The sequence below is a fragment of the Vipera ursinii genome (assembly GCF_947247035.1).
Source record: "Vipera ursinii genome assembly, chromosome: 15".
In the NCBI taxonomy this organism is placed as follows: Eukaryota; Metazoa; Chordata; class Lepidosauria; order Squamata; family Viperidae; genus Vipera; species Vipera ursinii.
This window is the reverse complement of record NC_139528.1, coordinates 6,524,380-6,539,513: the sequence shown is the minus strand read 5'-3', so window position 1 is coordinate 6,539,513 and position 15,134 is coordinate 6,524,380. Positions and strand designations below refer to the sequence as shown.

At 49.7% G+C, this 15,134-nt stretch overlaps 1 protein-coding gene across 4 annotated transcripts in view; it reads left to right on the top strand.

The window, feature by feature from the left end:
* Window positions 1–15,134, top strand: part of RNF115 (ring finger protein 115) — a gene marked incomplete at its 5' end in the record, with an annotated part of 35,415 nt that overhangs the window by 2,216 nt on the left and 18,065 nt on the right. For all 4 annotated transcript variants that reach the window (XR_014493838.1, XR_014493839.1, XM_083374254.1 and 1 more), the window contains 7 exons: window positions 2,645–2,703; window positions 4,118–4,175; window positions 10,105–10,301; window positions 11,009–11,083; window positions 11,796–11,877; window positions 13,648–13,741; window positions 14,853–14,968. Coding sequence is in view for 2 of the 4 variants with exons in the window: in XM_083374254.1 (XP_083230380.1) it covers window positions 2,645–2,703; window positions 4,118–4,175; window positions 10,105–10,301; window positions 11,009–11,083; window positions 11,796–11,877; window positions 13,648–13,741; window positions 14,853–14,968 (681 nt within the window). The remainder of the gene's footprint in view (window positions 1–2,644; window positions 2,704–4,117; window positions 4,176–10,104; window positions 10,302–11,008; window positions 11,084–11,795; window positions 11,878–13,647; window positions 13,742–14,852; window positions 14,969–15,134) is intronic.

Here is a 15,134-nt window from a genome sequence, read left to right as displayed (position 1 = left end):
ACTTCTCCCCTTGGGATGGCGCTATATAGGTCATTGCATGCCAAAATTACGAGAAACATTATATATACATATACATACATACATTCATACATATATAAGGTAAAGGTAAAGGTTCCCCCGCACATGCGTGCTAGTCGTTTCCGACTAGGGGTTGGTGCTTATTTCCGTTTCAAAGCCGAAGAGCCAGCGCTTGTCCAAGGACGTCTCCGTGGTCATGTGGCCGGCGTGACTAGACGCCAAAGGCGCACGGAACGCTGTTACCTTCCCACCGGAGTGGTCCCTGTTTTTCTACTTGCATTTTTTACGTGCTTTCGAACTGCTAGGTTGGCAGAAGCTGGGACGAGTAACAGGCGCTCACTCCGTTACGCGGCACTCGGGATTCGACCCGCCAAACTGCCAACCTTCTGATCGACAAGCTCAGCGTCCTAACCCACTGAGCCACCGCGTCACACACACACACACACATATTTCCTGTGCCATCTATATAGGGCATTGCATGCCAAAATTACAAGAAACATTATATATACACATACATACATACATATATATACATTTCCTGTCCCATCACTCCGCTGAACCCTGAATTCCCACAGCGTTGTCTCACTTCTCATCTTTTCTCATCCTCTCATGATTTATCAGTGGTTTATTATGATCTATGACCTATTACTTGCTGTTTACATGTACACTGTGAGCTTATGCACTGGAGACAAATTCCTTGTGTGTCCAGTCACACTTGTCCAATAAAGAATTCTGTAATTCTGTGATTTGCAACTGGCCTGAGGGCAATTTTGGCTTGGGCTGCCCTTTGGCAAAAAAGCTCTGCCAATTCTCAGGAGGAGAAAGAGCCTAATGAGATAGAGATTTTCTCTCTGCCTGTGTCTCTTTTTCTCTTTCTCTTTCTCTCTTCACCACCTCTCACCTCATACTCATGCGCTTGTGACCTCTCGTTTAGACTACTGCAACGCTCTCTACATGGGGCTGCCCTTGAGGACCACTCGGAGGCTCCAACTGGTACAGAATGCAGCCGCGAGAGTTGTGTTGGGAGTCTCCCGATACTCCCATGTTACACCTCTGCTCCGTGAGCTGCATTGGATCCCAGTTGTCTTCCGGGTGAGATTCAAGGTGCTGGTAATGGTTTTCAAAGCCCTACATGGCATGGGTCTGGAGTACCTTAGGGATCACCTGCTGCCGGCATCAACTTCCCTCCGCCCAGTGCGTTCCCACAGAGAGGGCCTCCTCACGGTGCCACCGGTCAGAGAATGTTGTCTGGTGGCCCCCAGGGGGAGGTCCTTCTCTGTGGGCGCCCCGGATTTATGGAATCGGTTGCCGGTTGAGCTCCGGATGGCGCCCGACCTTCGCTCCTTCCGACGCGATCTGAAGACATATTTATTCGAACAAGCCGGCCTGGCCTGATGGGGGATGGGTTGGGATTTTATTGTTGTTCTTAATATATTATTTATTTATTGTTTTAGCTTGGGCATTGTGTTTAATTCTTTTTAACTTTTGTATCTTGTATTTTTTATATGTTTGCCCTGTTCACCGCCCTGAGTCCTTCGGGAGAAGGGCGGTATACAAATAAAAATACTAAATAAATAAATAATACTCTCCTGCTGCAACCAGCTGCTACGGTTTGGGAGGGCAGCAACTGGAGAGGGCCGTGCTAGTAGCAGTTTTGGAAAAGTTGTTGAGGGCAGCGCCGGCCAACGTGCCGTGAAACAATTCGCTGCGGGACGGGGTTACACTGCCATCGAAGACATAGTGAAGTAGATGCAAAAAGGGAGGGACTACACGAAACGTGAATGAGAAAAAGTTAAAATCATTTTTATGCGATGGTCATAAAAAACGAGTCCGTTGCCAATCGTCTGAATTTCGATCACGTGACCCTGGTGGGGGAACGCTGCGCCGGTCATAAGTGAAAACCATCCGAAGTCCCTTTTTCCAGTGCTGTTGCAACTCTGAACGGTCAGTAAATGAACTGTTCTAAATTGAGGACTGCCCGTTACATGGGAATGTCAGATGGCTGGCCCAGAGGCTTTCCTGTCCAGAGAACAAGTTGACTCACAAATTGTCACCTGCCCCTTGCCGGCTTTCAGCTGGATGGTCCACCTCCCCCAACGCGGTAACTTTCGAGTTTGTCGGATATTAGGCCACCATTTAACAGTAACCAAACCAACAGATTTTTGCCTTGCTCTAATCCAGGGGTAGGCCACCTTGGCCCTTTTGTGACTCATGGACTTCAACTCCCAGAATTCCTGAGCCAGCCACGCTGAGGGAAAAGGGAGAGGTTTCCAAGCTGAGCCATGCTGGCTGAGGAATTCTGGGAGTTGAAGTCCATGAGTCATGAGGGGGCCATAGTTCCCCCACGCTGGCTCAGGAATTCTGGGAGTTGAAGTCCACCAGTCATGAAGGGGCCATAGTTCCCCCACGCTGGCTCAGGAATTCTGGGAGTTGAAGTCCACCAGTCATGAAGGGGCCATAGTTCCCCTGTGCTGGCTCAGGAATTCTGGGAGTTGAAGTCCACCAGTCATAAAAGACCTGAGGAGTCTCTCTCTGCTAATTAAAACTAAGTGGGATGGATGGCACGGATTTATTATTGGCTGAAATCTTACGGCTCCATTTTTTCCCCCCTTTCCTTCTTTGGCAGGAATACACGTGTCCCCGATGTGAATCTGGCTTTATTGAAGAAGTAACAGACGACTCCAGGTACGTTTTGTTTCCTGACATGCAACAGCGCGGTGTCTTCATAGTTCCTCTTCTCTTCTTCCGAAGAGTGTTTCTCAGCCTCCGGCAGCTTTCAAATACATGGCATTCTGGCAGTTGAAATCCAGACACAGGGAGTCCTCAACGTACGGCCACAGTCGAGCCCAGCAATTTTGGTTGCCAGTTTTGCAACTTTTCGTGCCACTGTCGTTAATCCTTGCCGTTAAGTTACTAACCCGGTTGTTAAAAGAATCTGGCTTCCCCCATTGACTTTGCTTGTCAGAAGGTTACAAAAGGGGATCACGTGACTCCCTGACACTGCAACCGTCATAAGTATGAACCAGTGGCCAAGCATCCAAATCTAAACCACGTGACCCTGGGGATGCTCCAACTCTCGTAAGTGTGAAAAATGTTTATAAGTCCCTTTTTTTCCCGGGAACGTTTGTAAGTTCGAACGGTCCCTAAATGAACTCTTGTAAATTGAGGCTATATCTGTATCTTGAAGTTGTCGAGCTGGAGAAACGCTGCTTTGGAATCCCGTTCTGTGTGTCCAGTGATAAACCTCCAAGTGGCCTCGATGGCTCTCTAAAAGAAGGCAAATGACCAGCTGTCTGCAAGGAGTATAAATCCTTCCATTCCCCACCATCCAGTCGGAGCTGAAGAGGCTTTTTGGGTGAGAAGCGAAACGTCTTCAAAGAAAAACAAACAACTGGTCATTTGCCTTCTTTTAGGGAGCCGTTGAGGCCACTTGGAGGTTTTTCGGTGTCCTCAGGGTCGCTTGAGTGATACAAATGGACGGGGAGCTTTCTTGGAAGTGCTGAAAGGACCCCATTTTGGCACCACTCAAATGACCCTGAAGACAGATAAACCTCCAAGTGGCCTCAACGACTCTAAAAAGAAGGCAAATGACCAGCGGTCTGCAAGGAGTATAAATCCTTCCATTCCCCACCATCCAGTCAGAGCTGAAGAAGCTTCTTGGAGGAGAAGCAAAACGTCTTCAAAGGAAGAACAAGAAAGTCCAGTTGGTTTCCGGAAAAAATAGCACCTTTGGGACAAACCTGACCTGGAAGACCGAGAATCTCCACCGACATTCGCTGAGGGACAATTCAACAATTCAGTTTAACGATTTAAACTAGTTAAAAAATATTTCAATTGTTGCCCTTCGCGTTTCGTTTTGTCCCTCCTTTGCAATCCTTTCTTTTAATGATTCCATTCTACTATTCCTTTGCTATTCGTGTGATTCTTGTCCCGCGCGGCCAGTCGGCCGTGGCGAGGTGCCGTATGTTAGTGACCAGAACTAGGTGGGGATTTCTGGGAATTGAAGTCCGCCTATCTCAAAAGTTGCTAAGGTTGGGAAACCCTTGTTCTAGAAGCCCTGGCATTTTCCCACAACCTGTTTTTTTTTCCCTCTCCTTAGTTTTTTAGAAGGCAACAGCAGTGGCCCCGATGAAAGTCCTTCCACCCCATTTGCAGAGGTGAGTTTCCCTGTTTTGTTTTTTCATTTTATTTTTCAGCTTACTACGGCTGTGTTGGGAAGGGGTCCTTCCTTGTCCATTCCCACCCCTGAACGACTTTGCTCCAGTTTGAGATGTGGCTCTTTGGTGGGCGAGGTCAGTTTTAGGGGAGACCCCCCCCCTAGTTTGGAAAAGACAGGGGTGTGCAAACAAGCCATCGGTTGTTTGAGGAAGCGTAAACCTCGATGTTGATCAGAAGGTCGGCAGTTTGGCGGGTCGAATCCCGAGTGCCGCGTAACAGAGTGAGCGCCTGTTACTCGTCCCAGCTTCTGCCAACCTAGCAGTTCGAAAGCATGTAAAAAGGCAAGTAGAAAAATAGGGACCACTCCAGTGGGAAGGTAACAGCGTTCCGTGCGCCTTTGGCGTCTAGTCATGCCGGCCACATGACCACGGAGACGTCCTCGGACAAGCGCTGGCTCTTTGGCTTTGAAACGGAGATGAGCACCGGCCCCTAGAGTCGGAAACGACTAGCAGGCGTGTGCGGGGGAACCTTTACCTTTACCTTTAAACCTTGATGTGATGCTTTAGAAGAGATAAACGCTTTGGATCACTTTCCTAAATGTCAGTGAACAAGTACAGATAATACTCAGCTTATAACCATGTCAGATGTCCATCTAGCGTTGGGGTAGGCAACCTTGGCTCTTTTATATGACTGGTGGACTTCAACTCCCAGAATTCCTCAGCCAGCATGGCTCAGCATGGAAACCTCTCCCTTTCCCCTCAGCATGGCTGGCTCAGGAATTCTGAACTACACAGGTCATTAAAGGGCCAGGTTTGAAGACCCCTGGTTTAGAGTATAGGCCAGGGGTAGGCAACCTTGGCTCTTTTTTGACTTGTGGACTTCAACTCCCAGAATTCCTGAGCCAGCATGGGGGAACTATGCCTCCTTCATGACTTGGGGACTTCAACTCCCAGAATTCCTGAACCAGCATGGTTCAGCTTGGGAATCTCTCCCTTTCCCCTCAGCATGGCTGGCTCAGGAATTCTGGGAGTTGAAGTCCACCAGTCATAAAAGAGCCATAGGTCCCCCATGCTGGCTCAGGAATTGTGGGAGTTGAACTCCACAAGTCATTAATGGGCCAAGTTTGAAGACCCCTGGTTTAGAGTATAGGCCAGGGGTAGGCAACCTTGGCTCTTTTTTGTCTTGTGGACTTCAACTCCCACAATTCCTGAGCCAGCATGGGGGAACTATGGCTCCTTCATGATTTGGGGACTTCAATTCCCAGAATTCCTGAGCCGGCATGGCTCAGCTTGGAAACCTCTCCCTTTCCCCTCAGCATGGCTGGCCCAGGAATTCTGGGAGTTGAAGTCCACAAGTCATAAAAGAGCCAAGGTTGCCTAGCCCTGGTCTAGCAAATCCAAATAAGGAACTCCCTGAACATACTGGTAGTCCTTGACTTCAACAGTTCATTGAGTGACTGTTCAGAGTTACAACAGGACTGTGCAGAAGTGACTTATGACCGTTTTTCACACTTAATAACTGTTCTGGCATCCCCACGGTCACGTGATCAAAATTCAAAATGCTTGGCAACTGACTCATATTTACATCCCAGGGTCCTATGATTCCCCTCTGGTGACCTTCCGACAAGCAAAGTCAATGGGGGAAGCCAGATTCGCTTAACAACCAGGTTGCTAACTTAACAAGTGCAATAATTCACTTAACAACCGTGGCAAGAAGAATCGTAAAAGGGGGGGGCGAAACTCCCCTAGCAAATGTTTTCACTTAGCAACATAAATTCTGGGCTCCATTGTGGTCGTAACCCAAGGGCTACCCGTAGTTCTTCCCAAAAGTAACAGTTTTATTGAATGCACTACGTTGTAAGAAAGAAAAGCAAAACCAGTGCTGACTTTCCCACTCAAATTTGTCCACATAGTTAAACTTGAATTCCCCCCTTTGGCCGTCCCTTTCTGTCCCTTTCAGTGTCCCCACTCTCATTCACTCTTTTATGTTACGGGAACCGTCTGGACCGTTCAAACACCTGTGCAGCGCGGCCTTGAAGGGTGGAGCAGGGTCTCACGATCTGCAGATGGCATTCCATTCCCACCCTGTGCCATTCACACCCCCACCCCTAAATTGTTGTCAAGTTGAGATCAGAGAGGAAACTAGGTGGAAAGTGAATCACTCTTTGACAAATTGGTTGCTTCTTGTTATTGTTAGTTGTGAAGTCATGTCCGACCCCTCGCGACCCCATGGACCACCTTCCTCCAGGCCTTCCTGTCCTCTACCATCTTCTGGAGTCCATTTAGGCTCACGCCTCCTGCTTCAGTGACACCATCCAGCCACCTCCTTCTCTGTCGTCCCCTTCTTCTCTTGCCCTCAACCTTTCCCAGCATGAGGCTCTTCTCCAGTGAGTCCTTCCTTCTCATTAGGTGGCCAAAGGATTTGAGTTTCCGCTTCAGGATCTGGCCTTCTAAAGAGCAGTCAGGGTTGATCTCCTCTAGGACCGACCGGTTTGATCGCCTTGCAGTCCAAGGGACTCGCAGGAGTCTTCTCCAGCACCGTAGTTCAAAGGCTTCAATTCTTTGACGGTCAGCCTTTCTTATGGTCCAACTTTCACAGCCGTACATTGCAACTGGGAAGACCATAGCCTTGACTATATGCACTTTTGTTAGTGAACGTTAAAAGTTATGATAGACACACCCACCCACCAAAGGGACTTACATCCTGTTTTGAAGTTTTAATGTCAATGCCCGAGTGTGGGTGCTCGGGAACTGGTCCACATTTATAGCTTTTTGCAGGCTCTCCCGGTCACATGACCATGGTTTACAATGATTTTGCCAGAAACCAGGGTTTATCTCTGGTTTCCCAGCAGAAAGCTGGCTGTAGCAAAGAGTGAGTTAGCTTAATGATCTCAGAGCTGACCGTTGCAGAACAAATTGTAAGCAGCGATCTACTTCGTGACCATCACAACTTACGGCTTGTAAGTTGAGGACTCCCTGTATAACGTTGTTGACTTATTTGTTTAATTGGGTTTTATTTATCTAGTTTTGGGGCTTGCGTGGAGAACAGATCACGTCCTATTCAACAGCCTTCGCCAACTTTTCAGCACCGCGGTAAACCCGGAAGAGAGAAAAATTTGGTGTAAAAAAAATACTGGCGATTTCTAGTAAAAGCCAAGTATATTAATAGCGCCGTCAAGCCGAGAGAGGCTGACTCTTGGTTTTTGCAAATGCATTGCAGATCAGACCAAGTATAGCATTGGATCCAAGTCATTTTATATTTAGATGGGTGACTGGTTATCCCAAGATGCTGTTTCTGTCGCATGAGGCAGGCTTTTGCCTCGAAGGAGTGGGCAGACACTGGAAGAAGGAAACTATTCAGAGCTTTCCTGACCCTTTTCAGCGGCCACTTTGCCTCCCACTGCCTCTCAGCCAGGCCATTGCTGGGGCCTTCCACCTGTTTGTGGCCAAGACTGGGAGGACGACCAAACAGCCAGGTGTGACACCTGCTTTGACAGGAGGTAAGCTTGCTCTCCTGGCCTCTGCCGCTATACGAGGCAGTGGTCCGGCATGGATGGAGTCTGCCTGTCTACGGGCTGGGCTGTCTCTCTATTTGGAGGCTGAGTTTGCAGACCCCACGGGGTACACAGGTGGCTGGCTGGTTGGGGGGACTTCGTGTGTGGCACAAACCAACTGACCCGCCCCTTGTTGTGAGAAGCTAGGCTGCTAGGCAATGGGGTTGACTCAGTAAGCTGAGTCCCTTTGCCAGGGTTTAGTGTGTTGTGAGGATGCTACTGGCGTGTTAATTAGTGGGTCTGAGCTAACACAGCTACTTCGGTTCAAATCAGAAGCAGAATAGAGCTGGAAGGGACCTTGGAGGTCTTCTAGTCCAGCTCTCTGCTCAAGCAGGAGAGAATAAACCATTTCAGACAAGTGGCTGTCCAGTCTCTTCTTAAAAACCTCCAGTGTTCGAGCACCCACAACTTCTGGAGGCAGATTGTTCCGCTGGTTAATTGTCCTCACTGTCAGGAAGTTTCTCCTTAGTTCCAGGTTGCTTCTCTCCTTGATGAGTTTCCATGATCCGTTGCTTCTTGTCCTGCCTTTGGGCGCTTTGAAAAATAGCTTGACTCCCTCTTCTTTGGGGCAGCCCCTGAGATATTGGAACACTGCTATCATGTCACCCCTCACCCTTCTCTTCATTAAACTACACATACCCAATTCCAACAATCGTTTCCGTATATGTTTTAGCCTTCAGTCCCCCAATCATCTTTGTTGCTCTTCTCTGCACTTTTTCCAAAGTCTCAACATCTTTTTTTTATAATGTGGTGACCAAAACTAGATGCAGGTATTCTAGGTGTGTCCTTACTAAGCGCTACTAAAAGTTCATGTGATTTTGATTCCATGCCTCTGTGTATACAACCAGGGATTGCATTACCTTTAGGGGCTGCTGCCCCACACGGCTGGCTCATGTTTAAGCGATCGTCCACTTGGTCTCCAAGGTCCCTCTCACAGTTACACCTAATTTCCACGGCACTCTTTGAGGCCTGAGATATTTACCCACGTAGTGAGCTATTATCCTTCTCATCTTCTCCTATTTCCTACTACCTTGGTGGAGCAGTGGGCTAATGCCTCCTTAAGTAACACCAGCTGCCTGCCATTAGTGCAGGTTCAAATCCCACCAGGCTCAAGGTTGACTCAGCCTTCCATCCTTACGAGGTAGGTAAAATGAGGACCCAGATTGTTGGGGACAATTAAGCTGACTTTGTAATAATGCCGCTTGGGGGTGGGGGCGAAAGCCCTAATAAGCAGGCATATACATAGAATGAAGGCTATTGCTAAGCTTGTAAGCCGCCCTGAGTCTTCGGAGAAGGGCGGGATATAAATGGAATTAAAATAAAAAAAATAAATAACTTCTCTTGTTGGTATCTAGGATTAATAATTGTATCTTATGATTTATGATCGGCGACTTATCGCTTTGTTTTATCTATGTACACTGAGAGCTTCTGCACCGGAGACAAATTCCTTGTGTGTCCAATCACTCTTGGCCAATAAAGAATCCTATTCCTATTCCTATAGTGGACTTAATTCTTCCTAGAACTAGAGGGTCAGTGGACTTAATCCTTACTAATAAAAATGAAACAGTTGAAGGAGTGGAGGCTGTAGGAACTTTGGAGAAGAGTGACCATATACTAGAATTCACCACAATGCAGAAAAAGATAGCTAGTGTTTTAGACTTTAAGGGAGCCGACTTCAATAAGCTAAGAGAGGGTCTAGGAAGGATTCCATGGATGGAAATCTTAGAGGGGAAAAGCAGTACAGGTTGCCTGGGATACTCTGGAAAACAAGGGAATAAAAGCCCAAACAAAAACAATACCACAGAGAAAGAAAAACAACAGACTCCAGACGAGACCAGCATGGCTACACAAAGAGCTCTCTTACAAATTTGAGGGACCAAAAGGACAAGTGCTCAACCTATGACCACAATTGAGCCAGAAATTTCTGTTGTTAAGTGAGACATTTGTCGAGGGAGTTTTGCCCCATTTTACGATCGTTTCTTGCCCCAGTTGTTAAGCGAATCACTTCTGTCGATCAGCTGGTCACCCAGTTGTGAAGTGAATCTGGCTTCCCCATTGCCTTTGCTGGCCAGAAGGTCACGAAAGGGGGTCCTGGGACGCCGTAGCCGTCATCAACGTGAACCGGTTGCCAAGTATCGGAATGTTGATCCCACGATTGTGGGGATGCCGCAAAGGTCGTAACTGAAAAATTCTCACGAGTCCCGTTTTTCAGGGCCGTCGTAACTTTGAACGGTCACTAAACTGTTGCAAGTTGAGGAGTACCTGTATAAAGGAAGGAAGATCCTGCTTTTCCCTCCGGCCGAGTTTTTGGTGTGCCTCTTCAGCCAGTTCTGACTTTCTTTTTCCCCCCTTGACTTTCCATCTCCCTCCCTTAGTTCTGGGACCAGCTGGACCGCTCCATGGTCTTCCCATTCCTCAGCAGCTCTCTGGACCACAATGGCAGAGACAACGAGAGGGGTCACCAAGCCCACGCGGACCTTTGGGGACCAAGCCGACCCCCCCGGCTGCCCATGGCCCGGAGGTATCGGCCCCGCCTTAGCACCCGGCCGGACCGCTCTCCAGCCATTGAAGGGTAAGAACCGTGGGAACGAGCAAAGCTCTCCAAAGCCACTGCTCCGTTCAGCTTTGGCAGAGAACGGCGGCGGTTTCACCCAGGGGAGGGAAAACCAGCACAGCCTCGGAGCCGGCATAGGCGGTCCTCGACTTAACGACCACATTTCTGTCACGAAGCGAAACATTTGCCCCATGTTACGACCTCTCTTGCCACATAGTTGTTAAGTGGATCGCCGCAGCTGTTAAGCTAGGAACCCGGTTATTAAGTAAATCTGGCTTCCCCATGGACTTTGCTTGGCAGAAACTCACCTGGCCCCGGGACGCAGCAGCCATCATAAACACAAGTCAGTCGCCAAAGCGTCGTGACCGTGGGGCACTGCTGCAACGGTCCTAAGTGTGAAAAATGGGCCCCAAGTCCCTTTTTTTCAGGGTCATCGTAACAACAAACTGTTGCAAGTCGAGGATTAGCTGTAGTTTTCCATAGTGATCCTATCTGGGCTCTTGGCAGCCAGTTCAGCATTGTGCATCAATATGCATCGTTGTACGCTTTGCCAAAGGAACCGGTGCTTCCTTTGAACTTGTTTGGCTGTCAGGAAATGCCTTTGTGGCATGAACAGATGGGCCTCCTCCTGGCCAGGTGGCAACTTCCACGAATATGGCTGCTCCTTCCTTAACTGTGACCTTTTCTCTGTTCTTCCCACCCGGCAAATCACCGCCCCGGAGCAGAATAATACAGCAGATCTTCGCTGGCTTCTTTGCAAACTCGGCAGTGCCCGGATCGCCTCCTCCGTCTTTCTCCTGGTGAGTGGCCTCTGCTCTTGGCGACTGCCAGGTGTCCCCAGGGCTTGGATTTGGGTCTGGGACGAGCAAGCGAAGTTGAGGTTGTTCTGGAACGGACTCTGTTTGGGAACCTTTTCAAGCTCCCAGCCCGGGAAAGGAGGTCTGGAAACTCCATGAGGGAAGGTGGCTTGAATTTCAGGCAAGCAATTCCCTTCCGCTTTGTCTCCGGGGCTTGGGTCCCGCTCCAGGCCTGGCTTTGCAAAATGGGTCAACACACCGCGGGACCACTCAAGAATTCCATTTTAATTATTTAAAAAAGAGTTTTAATTTTTTTTTTGATTTTTGTCCTTGCCTTCCTTCCTTTCACAGTTCTATCCCACTATTCCTTCGAGATTAGCGCCACTCTCGTCCTGCGGCCAGTTGGCCAGGATGGGTTGGCTGCGGGGAGAGGTCTTAGACCACTGGCTTTGAACTGACCAATCCCCCCACCCCCTGCTTCACTTCTCCTGCATCCTAGTTATCCTTGGTGAATTGTGCTGGCCGTTGCAGCTGACCCCGAGACCTGGGGCTGCTCCTCCTGGATTCTTTTTCTGACTAGGAGTTGCAGAAAATTACAGCTTTGGGGGGGGCTGGAAGTTGTCCACCATGTTGGACTTGAAAGTTGAGGGAGGGAAAGCAGCTGTTGCCCCCCCAGCCCCACCTTTGAGCGTCCTTTTTATTTCCCTTCCTCCAGGGGAGGCATGCACGGCAGGCTGCACTCCAGCTTTGGGGACTACGCATGGGACCAAAGCGGGCTCGATGCGGTCTTGACCCAGGTAAAGGCACTGGCCAGCTGGCCCCGGGTGAGGCTGCCCTTCTCCTCCTGTAAGGACACCTGTGGCACACCTGTCGTGACACCTGGGGCAGTGCTAAAACACACCTAGTTGAAGTGAATCTTAAGCTATGCGTGTTGTGCAGTAGTTGAGGGTCCCCAGTCCGCTGACCGGTCCCAGTCCACAGCATGCCAGAAAGCGGGCTGCACAAACAAGCGAAGCCCCGTCCGCACATGCGTGGGATGAAGGCAGCATAAAAAACCACACAGGCCCTCCGGTCCATGGAAAAAAGCCTCTCCCTACGAAACTGGTCCCTGGAGCCCAAAAGGTCATGGGCCGCTGGACGACATCATGATATGGATAAGTATGTTGTGCGAATAGCAGATACTGAAACGCTGGCCCGGTTGGCACTTGATGCCGGCACGCCATGTTTTCTTTCTAATTCGGTACGATATACAGACCCATCTATTTGGCCTTAGTATTATGATGTGACGGTCAAGCCGTGCTGGTTCTTCAGCTAACGGAAACCCTTCGGATTTCACGTTGCTGGGAACAAGGGCAAGGGGACGACGGTTCAACCAGAACCAGGCTGAGAGTCTCCATCCGGGTCGTGACCTGGAATTGCTGTGTAGGCCCTCTGAGGATTTTGAGCAATGTGCTGCGGCACTAGAGCCCTAACGACTGTTGAGATTCAAAGATCTGGGAACGTCTGAAGGTGCGTGCATTTTTTTTTGAAGCTTTCGGCAAGCGCCTGATTCCCAAGTGCAGCTTGGCTGGGAGGGGCGCTCCAACAGCCCCCCTTGTGCAGAGTAAGGGTTCTTCCCACCGAAATGTCTACGGAGATTCTCAGTCCTCCAGGTCCTGGTGGTTCCAAAGCTGCATTTTCAGGAGGCAACTGAGCTTGCTTGTTCTTTCTTTGAAGACGTTTTGCTTCTCCTCCAGGAAGCTTCATCAGCTCTGACGGGATCCTTCCCTTCCCCACCATCCAGTGGAGGAATGGGAGGATTTATACTCCTTGCAGACAGCTGGTCATTTGCCTTCTTTTAGAGAGCCATTGAGGCCACTTGGGAGCTTTATCTGCATCCTCAGGGTCGCCTGAGTGGTGCAAATGGGTTCCAAGAAGGCTCCACACTCATTTGCACCACTCTGGGGACCCTGAGAAGAACAGGTAAACCTCCAAGTGGCCTCAACGACTCTCTAAAAAGAAGGCAAATGACCAGCTGCCTGCAAGAAGTATAAATCCCTTCATTCCCCAGCATCCAGGCAGAGCTGAAGAAGCTTCTTGGATGAGAAGCGAAACGTCTTCAAAGAAAAACAAAACAACTGGTCATTTGCCGCCTTTTAGAGAGCCGTTGAGGCCACTGGGAGGCTTATCTGTATCCTCAGGGGGTCACCTGAGTGGTGCAAATGGGTGTGGAGCCTTCTTGGAAGTGCTGAAAGGACCCCATTTTGGCACCACTCAAATGACGCTGAAGACACAGATAAACCTCCAAGTGGCCTCAATGACCTCCTAAAAAGAATGCAAATGACCAGCTGTCTGCAAGGAGTATAAATCCTCCCATTCCCCCACCGTCCAGTCAGAGCTGAAGAATCTTCTTAGATGAGGAGGGAAATGTCTTCAAAGAAAAAACAAGGAAGTCTGGTTGGCTTCTGGGAAAAAAAAGCACCTTCGTGATTCTTCCCACCTAACTTTGCAACAGCCAGCACCTCCGCCTTAAGACTTCTACTCGTGGGTTACACACACACCCTCCTCTTCTCTTACCTCTCTTGCAGCTTATGGGGCACTTGGAAAATACAGGGCCTCCCCCAGCTGAGAAGGAGAAAATTTCTTCCCTCCCAACAGTGACCGTCACTCAGGAACAAGTGGGTAAGTTCTTGTTTTGGTCGCCTTTTTTTTTCTTGGCTGGTCTGGAGCCAGTTGTAAGGAGAAAGAGCTTTTCTGGAGACCTCATCAGCTCATGGCGGCACTGTTTTTTCCCCCGGTGCCTCCCAAACAAATCGTCCAACAGAGCTTTTCCCTGTGAGATCTGCTGCTTTTGTAAAGGTTCTGCCCCATGGCAACTTCTCAAAACCAAATTTTGAGAAGAAATCATGGGCACTCCCATCACCGGAGGTTTTTACGAAGACACTAGGCCAGGGATAGGCAACCTTGCCTCTTTGATGACTGGTGGACTTCAACTCCCAGAATTCCTGAGCCAGCCACGCTGAGGGGGAAAGGGAGAGGTTTCCAAGCTGAGTCATGCTGGCTCAGGAATTCTGGGAGTTGAAGTCCAGGAGTCATGAAGGGGCCATAGTTCCCCCATGCTGGCTCAGGAATTCTGGGAGTTGAAGTCCAGGAGTCATGAGGGGGCCATAGTTCCCCCATGCTGGCTCAGGAATTCTGGGAGTTGAAGTCCACTAGTCATGAAGGGGCCATAGTTTCCCCATGCTGGCTCAGGAATTCTGGGAGTTGAAGTCCACGAGTCATGAAGGGGCCATAGTTCCCCCATGCTGGCTCAGGAATTCTGGGAGTTGAAGTCCAGGAGTCATGAAGGGGCCATAGTTCCCCCATGCTGGCTCAGGAATTCTGGGAGTTGAAGTCCAGGAGTCATGAGGGGGCCATAGTTCCCCCATGCTGGCTCAGGAATTCTGGGAGTTGAAGTCCACTAGTCATGAAGGGGCCATAGTTTCCCCATGCTGGCTCAGGAATTCTGGGAGTTGAAGTCCACGAGTCATAAAAGAGCCAAGGATGCCTACCCCTGGACTAGACAGTCACTTGTCTGAGATGGTCTACTTCCCACCAACCTGGCTTTCGGCTCCTTAGCAGCTGGCATCCCTTTGGCACCATCTTTCCTCCGCTGAAATGACCCGGCACCAGGAATCTTCCCCTCTTCAGTTGATTCTTTTTTTCCCCCCTGAGCCCGGGGTAGCTCCCTCCAGCCGCGTGGCTGACTCCGGATGTGTGGCAACAGCTGTCACTAACGTTCCCCCTCCCGCAGATACGGGTTTGGAGTGTCCCGTGTGCAAGGAAGACTACACTGTGGCGGAGCAGGTCCGGCAACTCCCGTGCAATCACTATTTCCATAGCAGCTGCATTGTGCCATGGCTGGAACTGGTAAGTCTCTGCTTGGGCTTGGACAGTTGTTGTTGTTGGTGGGGGGGGGAACAGAGACAGGGCAACTCCTGTCTCTGGGGCAGGAAATCTCAGGCACCAGCCCAGGAGATGCAGCTGGGCCACTGGGAGCCAACAAGAAGAGAACATCCTCCAGGAGGCGTTTGGC